At 45.5% G+C, this 19,349-nt stretch overlaps 1 protein-coding gene across 1 annotated transcript; it reads left to right on the top strand.

The window, feature by feature from the left end:
* The first annotated feature begins 5,361 nt into the window (after positions 1–5,361).
* LOC147095358 (putative G protein-coupled receptor 139) lies at positions 5,362–11,393 on the top strand. The gene is made up of 2 exons (XM_085973953.1): positions 5,362–5,504; positions 10,389–11,393. Exons 1-2 carry the CDS (start codon positions 5,405–5,407, stop codon positions 11,318–11,320), a joined length of 1,032 nt encoding a protein of 343 aa, XP_085830079.1. The 5' UTR covers positions 5,362–5,404; the 3' UTR covers positions 11,321–11,393.
* Positions 11,394–19,349: the final 7,956 nt, after the last annotated feature.

Genomic DNA, 19,349 nt, shown 5'->3' with positions numbered 1-19,349 from the left:
ACTACTGGTTGGAGGCCTATAGACAACTCCCACCAATGTTTTCAGCCCCTTCGTGCTTCTAATCTCCACCCAGACTGATTCTACATCTTGATTTTCTGAGCCAATATCATTTCTCATTATTGTGCTGATTTCATCCTTTCCTAACAACGCCACCCACCTCCTTTTCCTTTTAGGTGGATAGGCAATGGCTAACCTTTATGGAGCGAATGCATGAATTGCAACAGTTATACATTCCTTTCTGGCGGAAAAACACAAAAGGGAATGTGGCCCATCCATAGTGCGAAAAAGTAAAGCTCTTGGGTTTGTGACAATATACAGGCATGGATTGAAAATTGGTTAACAGACGGGAAACAGAGGGTAGGAATAAATCGGTCTTTTTCGTGGTGGCTGGCGTTGAATAGTGGTGTAACGCAGGCCCAATCTTTTCACAATATATAACAATGATTTCGATGAGGGAATCAAATGTAATATTTCCAGGTTTGCTGACGACACGAAACTAGGTTGGATTGTGAGTTGTGATGAGGATGCAAAGAGGCTTCAAGGCGATTTAGACACATGGGGAAATACATGGCAGATGCAGTATGACGTGGATAAATGTGAAGTTATCCACACTACTAGGAAAACAGAAAGACAGAGTATTATTTAAATGGTGATAGATTGCGAAATGTGGATGTACAAAGGCACCTGGGTGACCTTGTACACCAGTCACTGAAAGTAAACATGCAGGTACAGCAAAGAGTTAGGAAGTTAAATGATATTTGGGCCTTCATTGCAAGAGGATTTAAGTATAGGAGCACGGATGTCTCACTACAGTTATACAGGGCCTTGGTGAGATCTCACCTGGAGTACGGTGTGCAGTTTTGTTCTCCTTAACTAAGGAAAGGATATACTTGCCATGGAGTGAGTGCAGCGAATGTTCACCAGACTGATTCCTGGGATGGCAGGACTATCGTATGAGGAGAGACTGGGTCGACTAGGCCTGTATTCACTATAGTTTAGAAGAATGAGAGAGGATCTCATTAAAACGAATAAAATTCTGACAGGACTAGAGAGACTGGATGCAGAGAGGATGCTTCCCCTTGCTGGGGGGGTCTAGAACGACGAGTCACAGTCTCAGGAAACGGGGGTAAGACATTTGGGACTGAGATGAGGAGAAATGTCTTCATTCAGAGGGTTCAAACAGTAGTAGTAATGAAGTGCACAATATCAATCAACAAATTAGAAGTGCATGTAACAAGGGTAATACGGTAATCATGGGGGACATTAATCTACATATTGACTCAGCAAATCAAATTAACACTAATGGTGTGGAGGACGAATTCTTGGAATGCATGCGAGATGGTTTCCTGGAACAGTATGTAGAGGAACCAACCAGGAAAGAGGCTATTTTGTATCTGATACTCTGTAATGAGATAGAGCTAATCAATAATCTTGTGGTAATGGGGCCTTTAGGGAAAAGTGACCATAATATGATTGAATTTTACATTACGTTTGAAAGTGATGTATTCCAATCTGAAACTAAGGTCTTCAGTCTAAACAGAGGAAACTACAAGTTTTTCAGGGACAAATTGGCCATGGTAGATTGGGAGACTACGCTAAAAGGTATGAAGGTGGACATGCAACGGCTAACATTCAAGGAAATAATGCATAATTTGCAATAAACATATATTCCTCTAGGGCATATAAAACAGTAGATGTGGTGTATCTGGATTTTCAGAAGGCCTTCGATAAGGTCCCACACACGAGGTTGGTGAACAAAATTAGGACACATGGAATTGGGGTAATATACTAGCATGGATTGAGAATTGGTTAACAGACATAAAAGCAAAGAGTAAGGATAAATGGGTATTTTTCAGGATGGCAGGCTGTGATTACTGGGCAAGCACAAGTGTCGGGGCTTGGGACCGAGCTATTCACAATCTATATCAATGATCTGGATGAGGGGACTAAATGTAACATTTCCAAATTTGATGATGACAGAAAGCTAGGTGGCAGTGTCAGTTGTGAAGACGATGTGAAGCGGGTTCAAGGGGATGTCGACAGGCTCAGTGAGTGGGCGAGAACATGGCAGATGGAATATAATGTAGATAATTTTGACGTTATCCACTATGGTAGAAAAAACAGAAAGGCAGTGTATTTCCTAAATGGTGAAAGATTGGGGAATGCAGATGCTCAAAGAGACCTGGGTGACCTTGTACACGAATCACTGAAATTGAATGTGCAGGTCCAGCAAGCCATTAAGAAAGGAAATGGTATGCTGACCTTCATTACAAGAAGGTTTGAGTATAGCAGTAAAGAAGTCTTACTCCAATTATACAGGGCTTTGGTGAGACCACACCTGGAGTACTGTGTATAATTTTGGTCTCCTTAGCTAACGAAAGATATATTTCCCACAGAGGGAGTGCAACGAAGGTTCACGAGATTGATTCCTGGGAAGGCAGGACTGTCGTATGAGCAGAGATTGAGTAAACTAGGCCTGCATTCTCCTGAATTCAGAGGAATGAGAGGGGTTCTCAATGAAGCATGCAAAATCTTTACAGGGCTTGAAAGGGTGGATGCTGGGAGAGCGTTTCCCTTGGCTGGGGAGTGTAGAACCAGGGGCCACTGCCTCAGGATAAAGGGTATGCCATTCAGGACTGAGATGAGAAGAAAGATCTTCACGCAGAGGGTGGTGAATATTGGGAATTCTCTACCCCAGCGTGCTGTGGAGGCTCAACCATTGGGTATTTTCAAAACAGAAGTCGGTAGATTTTTGACTAGTAAGTGCATCAAGGGATATGGTGATAGGGCCGGTGAATGGAGTTGAGGCAGAAGATCAGCCATGCTCTTCTTGAATGGCGGTGCAGACTCGAAGAGCCGAATGGCCTACTCCTGCTCCTATTTCTTACGTACTTATGCTGAACCTGTGGAATTCCCCACCACAGATGGCTGTGGAGGCCAAGTCACTGAATATACTTAAGAAGGAGATAGATAGACTTGTAGGCAGAAAAGGCATCAAGGGGCATGGGGAAAGAGCAGAAATATGGTATTGAGATAAAGGATCAGCCATGATCATATTGAATGGTGGAGCCGGCTCAAAGGGCCGAATGGCCCAATACTGCTCCTATTTTACTATGTTTCTTTAAGAAAAAGGAGCAGGACTAGGCCATATAGGCCCTCGAAGCTGCTCCGCCTTTCAATAAGATAATGGCTGAAATTCTACCAATACTTCAGTTTCCTGACTGATCTCCATAATCCTTGACTCACTTAGTGCCCAAATATCTATTGATCTCAGTCTTGAAGATAGTCATTGACTGAGCATCTACAGCCCTCTGGAGTTTCCCCGCATGCTGACCCCATTTACCTGCTGCTGGCGCTCTTCCACCCTCTCTCTGACCCCATTACCCTCTCCCTGACCCCCATTTCCCCTCTACCTCTGACCCCCAATCTCTCTATGACCCCTCATTCTCGAGCCTCCCCATCCTCTGACCCCCGTTGCACCTCTCTTCCACCGAGGCCCCATCCACCTCCAATCCCATTCGCCAGCCTTCCTTTCATTCCCCCAACTACAGAGCCCCTCACTGTTTATATATAAGCCTTGGAGTGTGTGCAGCGCAGAATCACCAGAGTATTGCCTGCGCTAAAAGCGTTAAATTATGATGTCAGGATGCATTGCTTTGAGGGCTGATCTGTGAGAAATGCTTAAAATGTCAAACGATTCAATAGGGTAGATACCGGGAAACAATTTCCTCTGGTGCAAGAATCATGAACAACGGTCATATTGTAGAACTCGCTACCACAAGCATTTGTTGAGTCGAATTGCATTCATGTATTTAAGGGGCAGCTAGATAAACAGATGAGAGTGAAATTAATTAAAGCTCATGGTGATGGGATGAATGGAGTCTCGTGCAGTGCAGAAACACCGGCATGGACCAGTTGGGCCGAATGGCCTGTTTCTGTGCTGTATATTGTATGTAATTCTATGCAATAAGCTTAAAGTTAGAGTTCGGTCATTCAGGAGCGAAAGCAAGAAGCTCTTTTTCACTCGATGGGCGGTGGAAATTAGAAATTCTAACCCACAAAAAGCTGCGGATGCTCGGGATCATTTGGAGCTTTCATGGTTGTGATCGATACATTGTTGTAAGGTGAGGATATGAAGAGATAAGTAGCAAAGCAGGGGAAACGGAGCTGAGCTGCAGATCAGCCATGATCAAATTGAATGGCGGAACAGGCCTTGGAGGCTGAATGACCGACTCCTGGTCTGACTGCACCCGTGTTCAACGGCCTGATCTTCGATAATATCACTGGAAAGATCAAAGAGAAACTACCGGGAATGGATAATAATAGAAAATAATGAACTGAGCAGAAACTCGAAACTCCACCGCAGCGCACAGAACAGAAACATAGAAGATAGGAGCAGAAGTAGGCCGATCGGCCCCTCGAGCTTGCTCCGCCACTCAATCAGATCATGGCTGATCATTCAAATTCAGTACCCTGTTCCTGCCTTCTCCACATATCCCTTGATCCCTTTAGCCTTAAGACATATATCTAACTCCTTGTTGAATATATTTAATGAATTGGCCTCAACTGCCTTCTGTGGTAGAGAATTCCACAGGTTCACCACTCTCTGGGTGAATAAATTACTCCTTATCTCAGTCCTAAATGGGGGATGGAGATTTCCACAGAGATTCTGCTCCAAAATGAGGCTCAACCTATTTCAATATTGTACAGTACACTATACCTGGGTTATCCATCTTAAAACAGAAAGGGCATCACCTGTAACCTTTAAAGAATGTGGATTTCAGTGAAACCGAGGAAATTTCGAGCCCGTGTCAATGGTTACAACTTTCTACCTGAGATTTTAGATTTAATTTATTCCAGGTGTTGGTGCAAAGCCCGACCACGTCCCGTCATAAAGACATAAATTCCTCACTCAATTGCCAGCCTCAACTCCCACATTCAAACGGCTGAGTTTGGAGCACCGGGGGCGGTGTAAACATTGAAAGATATTTGAGAAATGGTGGAATTCAGTTGGTGCATCGACAGGTGTGAACCGTGTGACGTCACCGAGGGGAAAATGAAGCTGCGTCTGCTTAAGGTGCTGCAGCGATGCCGTCAGAGCCTGGCTTTCAGTACATTGACAGATAGAAGTGTGAGCAAAATATTATTCCAATCATTGTGTTCTTTCATTTCAAAACACTTGCAATATCAATTTGGATATTATTAGTGCAACACAAACATTACAGTGAAGGGAGTTGATGCACTGCCCAAATGACTGGAAGTAATGTCAATACTCCTGCTGCTTCCTCATCCCACGGGAAGTGTTCATCAATTATAAATAAGGATTTTCCCTTAATCTCTCATCTCACAGATTCAGTTGAGCCCTGTGTCCAGTGTCAAGAATAACCATCACTTCTCAGACAGAATGAGAGTTCCGTACAGTGCATATCCATTTACTGTGTTACCACCAGTTATACAGACAGTAATGATTTACTATCCGATTATAGCATCCATTGGAATACCCGGTAAGTGATTATATTCTGTTACTAAATTCCTGAATTAGGGGTTAACTGTGCTCCTGCTCTTATCTCAGTAAGTGTCCTTTTTTTACTGTTTTTTCCCCAAGTCAATTGAAAGGCAGAAAATCAGTGACTGTGTTTCCAGCTCTAGCTCGTTCGTTGACTGATCACTTGTTGAATTTTTAATGCCCTTTAAACCCCCATAAAAATTGCAGATTATATTATTCATTTAATGTCCTTCAATTGATTCCATTTTAACTGAGAACCCGTGCACTGTGTTTTGGAATGGGATATTTTAATTTAATTGTTTCTGTGCCTGAACAGTTTTTCTCTCTTCCCCTACTTTCCAGTAGCACTCGGTAATATCTGACAAAGGCTATATTTTATTGAACATTCGCTGTGTTGTAAAATTCTCCCTCTGTTTCTCACTGGGGACCGATCCCTTGACGACCGCTCCTGGACATATACCTGGGAATCCGGACAGTCAGGACTGGGATTTGCTCAGTCCTATTAATCAGAATCTTCCTGTTGCTCTCGCTCTGTTTCCAGCAAAGTGCTGGATGTTATTCCTGGTGATCACAATCCATGCCAAGGGTGGGTTTGTGCTCCATGCAGGGACACAGACTCTCCCCCTGATCTTCTCCACTGACCGGGCTCCAGCCTGTTCTCAGACTCCTCTTCACCCACCAGGCGGGCATTGTGCTGCCTTCAGCCGGTGGGAGGCAGCTGGAATCTTCCACATCCCTTTCTGCACTGAGAGAGCGATTGGAACAATGCAGCGGCGCTCTGTGATACTGCCCTGTGTTTGGCTCCATTTGAGAAACCTGAATAGGTTTCCACCATTCATATTTTACAAATAGAACCGATTCGATGCTGGATTATTGTCCCTTTATACTAACCGGGCACAACACCGGCTGCACTCTTAGCAACCCTATCTGCCCATTCAAACCGCTGCTCCGTACAAATTCATTTTAATTTCCCTTCAGTTTCTGCCTCAATCACTATCCCTGTAACTGAACTCCTCCGCCTGTCAAATCCCTTTATGAAGACGCTTCTCCAACTCTCTGTTCTCTCTCATCCAATGCCTTCTATTTAATCTTATGCCTATGGCGCCTCGTTCTTGAACCCACAATTTGCTTCTATCTAACTTCTCCCATCCTTTCATAATTGTAAACACTTCTGTCATATCGCCCTGTAATCTGTGTCTGTGTTACATTCTTCGATCTCACATTTACAGTTTCGTGTGACAGAGCCCAGTGTGTGAAACCGGTGTTGTTTAACACTTACGTTACCACTGACTAAATTTCCACTTCATTTGGGAAGCTGAAATCTCGCATTCAGTCTAATGAGTTCCACCACCCGTTGCTACTAAACCCCTTCGAGGTTTCTGATGAAGAAATGTGCGTCGCAGGATAGCTGAATTGGCCCTGGAGGGGCTTCAGTGCAATTTCACCAGACTGATACCAGGGTTCAAAGTATTCAAATGTGAGGACAGGTTGCATAACCTTGGTTTGTATTCCCTTGTGTTTAGAAGGTTGAGGCGTGATATAATCGAGTTTTAAATTGATAAAGGGATTCGATAGCACAGAGGCAGATAAATTGTTTCCTATGGAGGTGTAATCAAGAACGAGGAGGCATAATCTTCAAATTAAAGCTATGCCGTTCATGAATGAAATCAGGAAACACTTTTTCACACAGGGGGTAATGGAAATCTGGAACTCGCTCTCTCAAAAATCCTGTCAATGCTCGGTCAATTGTGGTTTTCAAGACTGAGATCGATAGATTTTTTAAGGTAAGAATATAAAGGGATATGGAACCAAGAGGGGTAATGAAATTAAGGGACTGATTAGCCGTGATATAATGGAATGTCGGAAAAGGCTTGTGGGGCGGAATGACCTACTGCTGTGTCCCTGTCGTCAATATAATTTCTGCAATGCGAGCTCTATTAATCGCAAACGCATTTTCATTGTGACTGAATCCGCTACAGTTACAGATGTTGTCCAATGTTATTCTTGCAGGCCTTAGAGTTTCCAGCAAGTCATTGTAACCGGTTACTGATTGAATACATCCAAGTCGCGCTGTGTTACTGCTCTCCTTGCGGGTCTGGCTATTCTCTCTGTCAGTCCTGAGGTGATTATTTTGCTGATTTGGGTCAGTTTTGGAAATTCCGAGAATATCTATCCTCCTTTCCCTCCAAACATTAAGGCATGTTTATTGATATTATAATGTCATTTTAATCTCCAACTGACAATCATATAATATTCTACATTGAATGTCTCAGAGTGATGTGGCTCTAAGTGAGAATGAGCGCAGCATTCAAGCAATGGGATGTTATTAGATTGAGAAATTGCTCCAGTTAATCAGTGACAGTGACAGTGACCTCTGGCTGATGTTGTCCTGCTGACTTTCTCTGGCTACCTTGTCTCCCTCGCCTTTAACTGTTACTGCCGTGGCTCAGTGCTAGTGCTCCCAGTCTGAGCTAGATGGTTGTGTTTTTGAGTCCCTGTCGACAATCTCGGCTGACATTCATATGTGCTGTCTTTCCCATGGCACTGTTTAGAACAAAGTACCCCTCAGCCAACATCAGTAAAACAGATGATCTGTTTGTGGGACTTTGCTGTGTGCATATTCACATTTATTTACAGTACAAGGTGAGTTCAGAGGTTGTAGTAACTATCTGCTGACAGGCGGTGAAGGCCCATATTAACACTGCTAGAATGTAACTTACAAGTGTTATATTACACTGTATTTCTGGGAAATACTGTTGTGTTGTGAAGGATTTCCTGAAACCACAGTGCTGATGTATTTATTCGGAGCTGCATTCGTGCACCAAGTGAAGTTATGGTCTGTGCCCACAAATGTCCACGAATATAATTTTGCAGCCAGTTAACAAATAGTGGTTTAATGAGTAATGAATATGGTGAAATGATTTCAGCTATATTTATCAGGCTGCATATTTTTGATAAATTCATTACTGAAAGATTTTACTAATTCCTACGTGTTGGCAGCATTCGCAAATATTATCACCTCATATCGTCGCAGGGTCAAAATCTTGGAACTCTCGACCTAACAGCTCTGTGGGAGCACCTTCACCACACGGACTGCAGCGGTTCAAGAAGGAGGCTCACCCCCACCTTGTCAAAAGCACACAGCATTACATCTCATCTCTGATTCGGGGTTACTTCATTCTTCTGTCTCAGTACTGTTCCACTATTCCTCTGTATCCATGGTAATCCCTCGAATCATCAAACGCACACACACACACAGTTAACTATATTAAACTTATACACGCCTAAAATCATGTGATAATATTTCCATCTAAGACTCGATTGTCTGAACGCAGTTCCACAGGAATATAGTTAATTATTTCTACACCACCTGCCTCATCCTTCTCAGGTTCTCTATTCAGCTCAGATATGTCTCTGGCATATGTTGTACTCCATCTCGCTGTCTCTGTCTGTCTCCCTTTCTAAACAAATTAACTCATGATGCTATTTAAACATTATCCTACACACCAAAGGGATTCGAGTCAAACTCTTCTGAATATTTCTTACATTGTTGATTGAATGTTCTGGAAGCTCAGTTAAATATCTTGTCGCATATCCGCAGGAGGTACTTATTGACAGGCTGCCACACCAGGGGGCAAATGCTCCATATTGCTGATGTGTCAGATTAATATTACATATGTATTCGGCCAATTCAGAGGTTGGACATTTCCAGTCAGTCTTTCTGAATCTGCTTCTCGGCAGTTAATTTGATATTCTGGGTTGGACTGCAGTCTCCATTGTCCCTTGCACTGGTCTTTGCTGCGGTCTAGTGCTCGCCGCCATCACCTCCTTCTGAAGTTCCCTGCATTATTAGAGGTGACACAAGCGAGGTCGGGATTGTGTCCTTGTTCCATTGTGCACTTTAGAATTTTCTTTTATTCCTGGGTTCACAGAACACGGTAATTGTGTTTGTTGCTGCTCACACCTGACCATCTCCCCCTTGTGCTGATTGTTCGAGTTTGCCCAGATGATCTTGCAATTTTCAAGGCGCTAATGAAAAGACCTGGATTTCCCGCGAGATGAAGTCGGTAGATCAGGTGAACTGTTCATCTGGCGGTTTGTAAACAGAATCTGCTGCTACTTGGTTGAATTCAAACCTAACAATTCCGCTGTTAACATGGTGTTTGATAGCTGTTTCTTCAATGGTCGTTAGTCATAGCCTCCAGCCGGAGAATACGACATGAGAACTCCGAGCCATGTCCGACCTCTGCCTAGTATCTACTCCCCTCCCCAGGCCACGAATCCAAACCCCGCTTGTTGATCTCACCCTCAGTGGTCCCCCTTTAGTATTTACTGCATTCAGCCAGGCTTCTTTCTCACTCCTCCTCACCCATCATTTATCTCCCAATTTATAATTGAACTCTCATTACTTATTTTCAATTAGTTTTGGTATGTTTCTTTTCATTCGGCGTTCCGTCACTGAACTGCTACTTGTTACAATTATTTATAACGCATTATCTCGCTGTCCATTTACTCGTACAATTAAAGGGCCGTTGATTTACTCGGAGCTCCGTTGCGTTTCCTTCACACTTGCGATGAAGTTGCGGCTGCGGGACGGAAGCAGCTGCGAGGAAATCACCACAGAATCCATTTTGTTCAATCTTTATTATTTATTGATGGCGTTTATTTTCACTTATTTACTCCACACTCACAGATACTTAACATTGCAATTTTGTGAAAATCATTTTCAACTACACAATACTAGAAGCGGTAAAGAGTTCAGTCCCCCCCTCCCCCGCCCACCCCACAGATCCTGCAGTAAAGTACATTTCACACCAAATACTGTGAAACAAACTGAAACCTAAAAATTGATTCCTTGTTTCTGTTTGTTTCCCATTTACAGCTAACGTGATGACGATTGTGATCCTGTCTCGGGGAAAGTGCGGTCTCTCCAGATGTATCACCCGCTATCTGGTGGCCATGGCAGCGGCGGATCTACTTGTCATTATCACTGATGTGATACTGTTTCGGATTAATGATTATTATTTCCCTACTAACTTCCTGTTCATCACACCTGTGTGTTCTTTCCACACTGCCCTGATTCATGCAGCAACAGATATTTCTGTCTGGTTAACAATCGCTTTCACTTTTGATCGTTTTGTTACCATTTGTTGCCAGAAGCTGAGGACTAAATATTGCACCAGGAAAACTGCTGCCGTGGTTATAGGAACCGTGTGCCCGCTGTTCTGTTTGAAAAATATTCCCTGGTACTTTGCATTTGAACCCTACATTACAATCGACAACCTACCCTGGGGCTGTCATGGAAAAATAGAGTATTACACTGTAACTGCGTGGGTAGCATTTAGCTGGATTCACCGCTGTTTCACCCCACTGCTCCCAATATTCCTGATGTTGCTGCTCAATGCTCTGACGGTAGGACACATTTTGGCGGCCAGTAGAGTCCGCAGGAGGCTGAGGGGCAGCAAGAATGATGCGAATCACAATGATCAGGAAATGGAGAACCGAAGGAAATCCATTATCTTACTCTACGCCATATCCGGAAACTTCATACTGCTCTGGATGACGTATATGATAGTTTTCTTATTAGTGCAAATTACAAACCGTTATTATTCAACAGGTTTCAATGACCCGATGTATATCGCAGATCAAACCAGTTACATGCTCCTGCTATTGAGCTGCTGCACAAACACGTGTATTTATGCAGTGACCCAGACTAAATTCAGAGAGCAGCTGAAGATTGGGATGAAATATCCACTGAGAATGATATTTAAACTAGTTAAGCAAAGCGAAGAGCAGAGGGATTCCCAGCATTAGATCTGCATTGCATCTCATATTGCATCCTGTGTCCTTTCCAAATTTTACAAGAACCCCATCAGGCTCCATCTCTGCCCAGGCTTCTCCAGACCTCTGCTTTTTGCATTAAATAAAGGAAACTACGATGGTATGAGGCACGAGTTGGCTAAGATGGATTGGGGAACGTTTCTTAAAGGGTGGATAGGCAATGGCCAACTTTAAAGATCGCATGGACGGACTACAGAGTTTGTTCATCCCAGTTTGTCATAAGAATAAAAAATAAATGAACTCAACTGTGGTTAACAAGAGAAATCAGGCATAGCATAAGATCCAAGGAGAGGACATATAATTTGGCCAGAAAAAGAAGTAAACCTGAGGATTGGGAGCAGTTTAGGATTCAGCAAAGGAGCACAAAGGGATTAATTAAGAGGGGGGAAATAGATTATGAGAGTAAGCTTGTTGGGAACATAAAAACAGACCGTAAAATCTTCTGTAGATATGTGAAGAGAAAATGATTGGTAAAGTCAAGCATAGGTCCGTTGCAATCAGAATCACGGGAATATATAATGGGGAACAAAGAAATGGCCGACCAATTAACTACATACTTTGGTTCTGTCTTCATAAAGGGGGACACAAATAACCTCCCAGAGATGTCGGGGAACATAGGATCTAATAAGAGGGAGGAATTGAATGAAATGAGTATTTGTAGGGAAATAGTGTTAGGGAAATTGATGGGATTGAAGGCCGATAATTCCTCAGGGCCTGATAATCTATATCCTAGGGTACTGAAGGAAGTAGCCCTAGAAATAGTAAATGCATTGCTGGTCATCTTCCAAAATCCTATAGACTCTGGAACAGTTCCCATGGATTGGAGGGTAGCAAAGATAACCCCACTACTTTAAAAAGGTGGTGGAGTGAAAACGGGGAATTACAGGACGGTAAGCCTGACATCGGTAGCGGGGCAATTGCTAGAGTCCATTATAAAAGACGTAATAGCAGAACACTTGGGAAACAGTGGCAGGATCGGACAAAGTCAACGTGGATTTACAAAAGGTGTATCATGCTTGACTAATCTACTGGATATTTTTGAGGATGTAACTGGTATAATAGATATGGGAGAACCAGTGGATGTGGTGCATTTGGACTTTCAGAAGGCTTTTGATAAGGTCCCGCATAAGAGATTAGCGTGCAATGTTAAAGCACATGGGTTTGTGGGTATGGTACCGTCTTGGATAGAGAACTGGTTGGCAGACAGGAAGCAAAGAGTTGGAATAAATGGTTATTTTTCCGAGTGGCAGGCAGTGACTAGTGGTGTACCATAGGGATCGGTGCTAGGACCACAGCGATTCACAATATATATATAAATGATCTAGACGACGGAACTGGATTTGCAGACGACACAAAGCTGGGTGGGCGACTATGCTGTGAGGAGGATGCCGAGAAACTCCAGTGTGATTTGGACAGGTTGGACGATTGGGCAGATGCATGGCAGATGCAGTATAATGTGTATAAATGCGAGGTTATCCACTTCGGTGGCAAAAACAGGACAACAGATTATTATCTGAACGGCAATAGATTTGCAAAAGGGGAAGTTGATCGAGACCTGGGTGTCCTTGTGCACCAGTCGCTGAAGGTAAGCATGCAGGTGCAGCAGGAAGTTAAGAAGCCAATTGGTATGTTGGCCTTCATAACGAGAGGATTCGAGTAAAGGAGCAAGGAAGTCTTGCTGCAGTTGTACAGGGCCTTGGTGAGACCAAACCTTGAGTATTGTGTGCAGTTTTGGTCACCTCATCAGAGTAAGAAAGTGCTTGCCATGGACAGAGTGCAGCGAAGATTCACCAGGCTGATACATGGGACGGCAGGAATGACGTATGAGGAGAGGTTGGGTCAATTACGTTTATTAGCTAGAGTTTAGAACAATGAGTGGGAATCTCATTGAAAATTATAAAATCCTAACAGGACTAGACAGACTAGATGCAGGAAGGATGTTCCTGATGGTGGGGGAGTCCAGAACCAGGGGTCACAGTGTAAGGATAAGTGGTAAGCCATTTAGGACAGACATGAGGAGGAATTTCTTCACCCAGAGAGTGGTGAATCTGTGGAATTCTCTACCTTACAAGGTAGTTGAGGCCAATTAATTAAATATGTTCAAGAAGGAGTTAGATATATTTCTTAAGGCTAAATGGATCAAGGCCTATGGTGAGAAAGCAAGAACAGGGTACTGCATTTGGGTGATCAGCCATGATCTCATTCAATGGCGGAACAGGCACGAGGGGCTGAATTGCCCAATCCAGCTCCTGTCTTCTATATTTCTACGTTTCTTGGTTTCCAGACATAACGCTGGCCAATATCTGACAAGGCCCTCGTTTTGTTTTTCAGAGTCAGTGAGCATGGTAGAAAAGCTATCATTATGTGGATTCTACTTAATAATAGGCAAGGTTTAATTGAATTAAATTATATTCCTTGACACAAATAAATACAAGACCCAGCATTGAGGTTTAGGTTGATGTGATAATGACATATTGACTGCTGGATGCACGTCAGAACACGTGGGAAACAGCAGGGGATGATTGAAAGGAGAATAAGCATGTCTGTAATTAATATGTAAATAATAAAAGGAAATGAACGTTAACTGTGCTGGATGAATGGAGAATAATAAGAAGATTATTAAACACATCAGCATGTGTAATCTTTGAGCTTTTACTTTCTCTAGTTCAGGAAAAACTTCGCCATCACCTTCGGCACTGCGTATTTTACTATAACTTATGCGATGCTTTTTGCTGTACAGACTCATCTGGACTGATGTCAAGGAATAGTGGAGTTTCCAGTAGTGAGTCCCCTGTCCCGGTGTCTATGAACAATGGTGTTTCCATTAGTGAGTCCCCTGTCCCGGTGTCTATGAACAGTGGTGTATTCAGTCGTGAGTCCCCTGTCCCGGATTCTGTGAACAGTGGTGTTTCCAGCAGTGAGTCCCCTGTCCCGGTGTCTATGAACAGTGGTGTTTCCAGTAGTGAGTCCCCTGTCCCAGTGTGTATGAACAGTGGTGTTTCCAGTAGTGAGTCCCCGGTCCAGGTGTCGATAGAGAGTGGTGTTTCCAGTAGTGCGTCCCCTGTCCCGGTGTCTATGAACAGTGGTGATTCCAGTAGTGAGTCCTCAGTCCCGGTGTCTATGAACAGTAATGTTTACAGTAGTGACTCACCTGTCCCGGTGTCTATGAAAATTGCTGTTTCCAGTAGTGAGTCCCCCTGTGCCCGCGTCTATGAACCGTGGTGTTTCCAGTAGTGAGTCCACTGTCCCGGTGTCTATGAACAGTGGTGTTTCCAGTAGTGAGACCCCTGTCCCGGGGATTATGAACAGTGGTGTTTCCAGTAGTGTGTCCCCTGTCCCGGTGTCTATGAACAGTGGTGCTTCCAGCAGTGAGTCCCCTGGCCCGGTGTCTATGAACAGTGGTGTTTTCAGTGATGAGACCCCTATCCCGGTGTCTATGAAGAGTGGTGTTTCCAGTAGTGAGTCCCCTGTCCCGGTGTCTATGAACACTGGTGTTTCCAGTAGTGAGCCCCCTGTCCCGGTGTCTATGAACAGTGGTGTTTCCAGTAGTGAATCCCCTGTCCCGGTGTCTATGAACAATGGTGTTTCCAGTAGTGAGTCCCCTGTCCCGGTTTCAATGAACATTGGTGTTTCCAGTTGTGAGACACCTGTCCCAGTGTCAATGAACAGTGGTGTTTCCAGTAGTGAGTCCCCTGTCACCTTGTCTATGAACAGTGGTGTTTCCAGTATTGAGTCCCCTGTCCCGGTGACTATGAACAATGGTGTTTCCAGTAGTGAGGCCCCTGTCCCGGTGTGAATGAACAGTGGTGTTTTGAGTAGTGAGTCCCCTGACCCGCTGTCTATGGACAGTGGTGTTTCCAATAGTGAGTCCCCTGTCCCGGTGTCTATGAACACTGGTGTTTCCAGTAGTGAGTCCCCTGTCCCGGTGTCTATGAACAGTGGTGTTTCCAGTGGTGATTCCCCTGTCCCAGTGTCTCTGAATAGTGGTATGTCAGCAGTGAGTCCCCTGTCCCAGTGTCTATGAACAGTGGTGTTTCCAGTAGTGAGTCCCCTGTCCCGGTGTCTATGAACAGTGGTGTTTCCAGGAGTGAGTCCCTTGTCCCAGTGTCTAGGAACAGTGGTGTTTCCAGCAGTGAGTCTCCTGTCCCGGTGTCTATGGACAGTGGTGTTTCCAGTAGTGAGTCCCCTGTCCCGGTGTCTATGAACAGTGCTGTTTCCAGTAGTGAGTCCCCTGTCCTGGTGTCTATGAACAGTGGTGTTTCCAGTAGTGAGTCCCCTGTCCCACTGTCTATGAACAGTGGTGTTTCCAGCAGTGAGTCCCTTGATCCGCTGTCTGTGAACACTGGTGTTTCCAGTAGTGAGTCCTTTTTACCGGTGTCTATGAACAGTGGTGTTTCCAGTACTGTGACCCCTGTCCCGGTGTCTATGAACAGTGGTGTTTCCAGTAGTGTGTCCCCTGTCCTAGTGTCTATGAACAGTGGTGTTTCCACTAATGTGTCCCCTGCCCGGTGTCTATTAACAGTGGTGTTTCCAGCAGTGAGTCCCCTATCATGGTGTCTATGAACAGTGGTGTTTCCAGTAGTGAGTCCCCTGTCCTGGTGTCTATGAACAGTGGTGTTTCCAGTAGTGTGTCCCCTGTCCCGGTGTTTATGAACAGTGCTGTTTTCAGTAGTGATTCCCCTGTCCCGGTTTCTGTGAACAGTGGTGTTTCCAATAGGGAGTCCTCTGTCCCGGTGTCTATGAACAGTGGTGTTTCCAGCAGTGAGTCCCCGGTCCAGGTGTCGATGGAGAGTGGAGATTCCAGTAGTGAGTCCCCTGTCCCGGTGTCTATGAACAGTGGTGATTCCAGTAGTGAGTCCCCTGTCCCGGTGTCTATGAACAGTAATGTTTACAGTAGTGACTCACCTGTCCCAGTGTCTATCAACATTGGTGATTCCAGTAGTGAGTCCCCCTGTCCCCGCATCTATGAACCGTGTTGTTTCCAGTAGTGAGTCTACTGTCCCGGTGTCTATGAACAGTGGTGTTTCCAGTAGTGAGTCCTCTCTCCCGGGTGATTATGAACAGTGGTGTTTCCAGTAGTGTGTCCCCTATCCCGGTGTCTATGAAAAGTGGTGTTTCCAGTCGTGAATCCCCTGGCCCGGCGTCTATGAGCAGTGGTGTTTACAGTGATGAGACCCCTATCCCGGTGTCTATGAAGAGTGGAGTTTCCAGTAGTGAGTCTCCTGTCTTGGTGTCTATGAACTGTGGTGATTCCAGTAGTGAACCCCCTGCCCCGGTGTATATGAACAGTTGTGTTTCCAGCAGTGAGTTTCCTGTCCCGGTGTCTATGAACAATGGTGTCTCCAGTAGTGTGTCCCCTGTCCCGGTGTCAATGAACATTGGTGTTTCCAGTTGTGAGACCCCTGTCCCGGTGTCTATGAACAGTGCTGTTTCCAGTAGTGAGTCCCCTGTCCCCTTGTCTATGAACAGTGGTGTTTCCAGTAGTGAGGCCCCTGTCCCGGTGTGAATGAACAGTGGTGTTTCCAGTAGTGAGTCCCCTGACCCGCTGTCTATGGACAGTGGTGTTTGCAGTAGTGAGTCACCTGTCCCGGTGTCTATGAACAGTGGTGTTTCCAGTAGTGAGTCCCCTGTCCCGGTGTCTATGAACACTGGTGTTTCCAGCAGTGAGTCCCCTGTCCCGGTGTCTATGAACAGTGGTGTTTCCAGTGGTGATTCCCCTGTCCCAGTGTCTATGAATAGTGGTATGTCAGCAGTGAGTCCCCTGTCCCGGTGGCTATGAACAGTGGTGTTTCCAGTAGTGTGTCCCCTGTCCGGTGTCGATGAACAGTGGTGTTTCCAGCAGTGAGTACCTTGTCCCAGTGCCTAGGAACAGTGGTGTTTCCAGCAGTGAGTCTCCTGTCCCGGTGTCTATGAACAGTGGTGTTTCCAGTTGTGAGTCCCCTGTCCTGGTGTCTATGAGCAGTGGTGTTTCCAGTAGTGAGTCCCCTGTCCCGGTGTCGATGAACAGTGGTGTTTGCAGGAGTGAGTACCTTGTCCCAGTGTCTAGGAACAGTGGTGTTTCCAGCAGTGAGTCTCCTGTCCCGGTGTCTATGAACAGTGGTGTTTCCAGTTGTGAGTCCCCTGTCCTGGTGTCTATGAGCAGTGGTGTTTCCAGTAGTGAGTCCCCTGTCCCGGTGTCTATATACAGTGCTGTTTCCAGTAGTGAGTCCCCTGTCTTGGTGTCTATGAACAGTGGTGTTTCCAGTAGTGAGGCCCCTGTCCCGGTGTGAATGAACAGTGGAGTTTCCAGTAGTGAGTCCGCTGTCTTGGTGTCTATGAACTGTGGTGATTCCAGTAGTGAGCCCTCTGCCCCGGTGTTTATGAACAGTGGTGTTTCCAGTAGTGAGTCCCCTGTCCCGGTGTCTATGAACAATTGTGTTTCCAGTAGTGTGTCCCCTGTCCCGGTGTCAATGAACATTGGTGTTTCCAGTTGTGAGACCCTGTCCCGGTGTCTATGAACAGTGGTGTTTCCAGTAGTGAGTCCCCTGTCCCCTTGTCTATGAACAGTGGTGTTTCCAGTATTGAGTCCACTGTCCCGGTGACTATGAACAATGGTGTTTCCAGTAGTGAGGCCCCTGTCCCGGTGTGAATGAACAGTGGTGTTTCCAGTAGTGAGTCCCCTGATCCGCTGTCTATGGACAGTGGTGTTTGCAGTAGTGAGTCACCTGTCCCGGTGTCTATGAACAGTGGTGTTTCCAGTAGTGAGTCCCCTGTCCCGGTGTCTATGAACATTGGTGTTTCCAGTCGTGAGTCCCCTGTCCTGGTGTCTATGAACAGTGGTGTTTCCAGTGGTGTTTCCCCTGACCCAGTGTCTATGAATAGTGATATGTCAGCAGTGATTCCCCTGTCCCGGTGGCTATGAACAGTGGTGTTTCCAGTAGTGAGTCCCCTGTCCCGGTGTCGATGAACAGTGGTGTTTCCAGGAGTGAGTCACATGTCCCAGTGTCTAGGAACAGTGGTGTTTCCAGCAGTGAGTCTCCTGTCCCGGTGTCTATGAACAGTTGTGTTTCCAGTAGTGAGCCCCCTGTCCCGGTGTCTATGAACAGTGCTGTTTCCAGTAGTGAGACCCCTGTCCTGGTGTCTATGAACAGTGATGTTTCCAGTAGTGAGTCCCCTGTCCCACTGTCTATGAACAGTGGTGTTTCCAGCAGTGAGTCCCCTGACCCGCTGTCTATGAACACTGGTGTTTCCAGGAGTGAGTCCTTTTTACCGGTGTCTATGAACAGTGGTGTTTCCAGTGCTGTGTCCCCTGTCCCGGTGTCTATGAACAGTGGTGTTTCCAGTAGTGTGTCCAATGTCCTAGTGTCTATGAACAGTGGTGTTTCCACTAATGTGTCCCCTGCCCGGTGTCTATGAACAGTGGTGTTTCCAGCAGTGAGTCCCCTATCCCGGTGTCTATGAACAGTGGTGTTTCCAGTAGTGAGTCCCCTGTCCTGGTGTCTATGAACAGTGGTGTTTCCAGTAGTGTGTCCCCTGTCCCGGTGTTTATGAACAGTGGTGTTTTCAGTAGTGATTCCCCTGTCCCGGTTTCTGTGAACAGTGGTGTTTCCAATAGTGAGACCCCTGTCCCGGCGTCTATGAACAGTGGTGTTTCCAGCAGTGAGTCCCCGGTCCAGGTGTTGATGGAGAGTGGAGTTTCCAGTAGTGAGTCCCCTGTCCCGGTGTCTATGAACAGTGGTGATTCCAGTAGTGAGTCCCCTGTCCCGGTGTCTAAGAACAGTAATGTTTACAGTAGTGACTCACCTGTCCCAGTGTCTATCAACATTGGTGATTCCAGTAGTGAGACTCCCTGTCCCCGCATCTATGAACCGTGTTGTTTCCAGTAGTGAGTCTACTGTCCCGGTGTCTATGAACAGTCGTGTTTCCAGTAGTGATTCCCCTCTCCCGGGGGATTATGAACAGTGGTGTTTCCAGTAGTGTGTCCCCTATCCCGGTGTCTATGAAAAGTGGTGTTTCCAGTCGT

This window comes from Somniosus microcephalus, unplaced genomic scaffold (genome assembly GCF_052327205.1).
Source record: "Somniosus microcephalus isolate GS21.2 unplaced genomic scaffold, FLI_Smic_1.0 unresolved_chr1, whole genome shotgun sequence".
NCBI lineage: Eukaryota > Metazoa > Chordata > Chondrichthyes > Squaliformes > Somniosidae > Somniosus > Somniosus microcephalus.
The sequence above is the reverse complement of the archived record's forward strand: the minus strand, read 5'-3'. Positions and strand labels throughout refer to the sequence as shown.

Excerpts from the sequence above, each read along its gene's own strand:
- LOC147095358 (XM_085973953.1), top strand. The coding sequence starts at position 5,405 with ATGAGAGTTCCGTACAGTGCATATCCATTTACTGTGTTACCACCAGTT. Across the intron at positions 5,505-10,388 it reads AGCATCCATTGGAATACCCG|CTAACGTGATGACGATTGTG; the intron begins GTAAGTGATTAT and ends TCCCATTTACAG.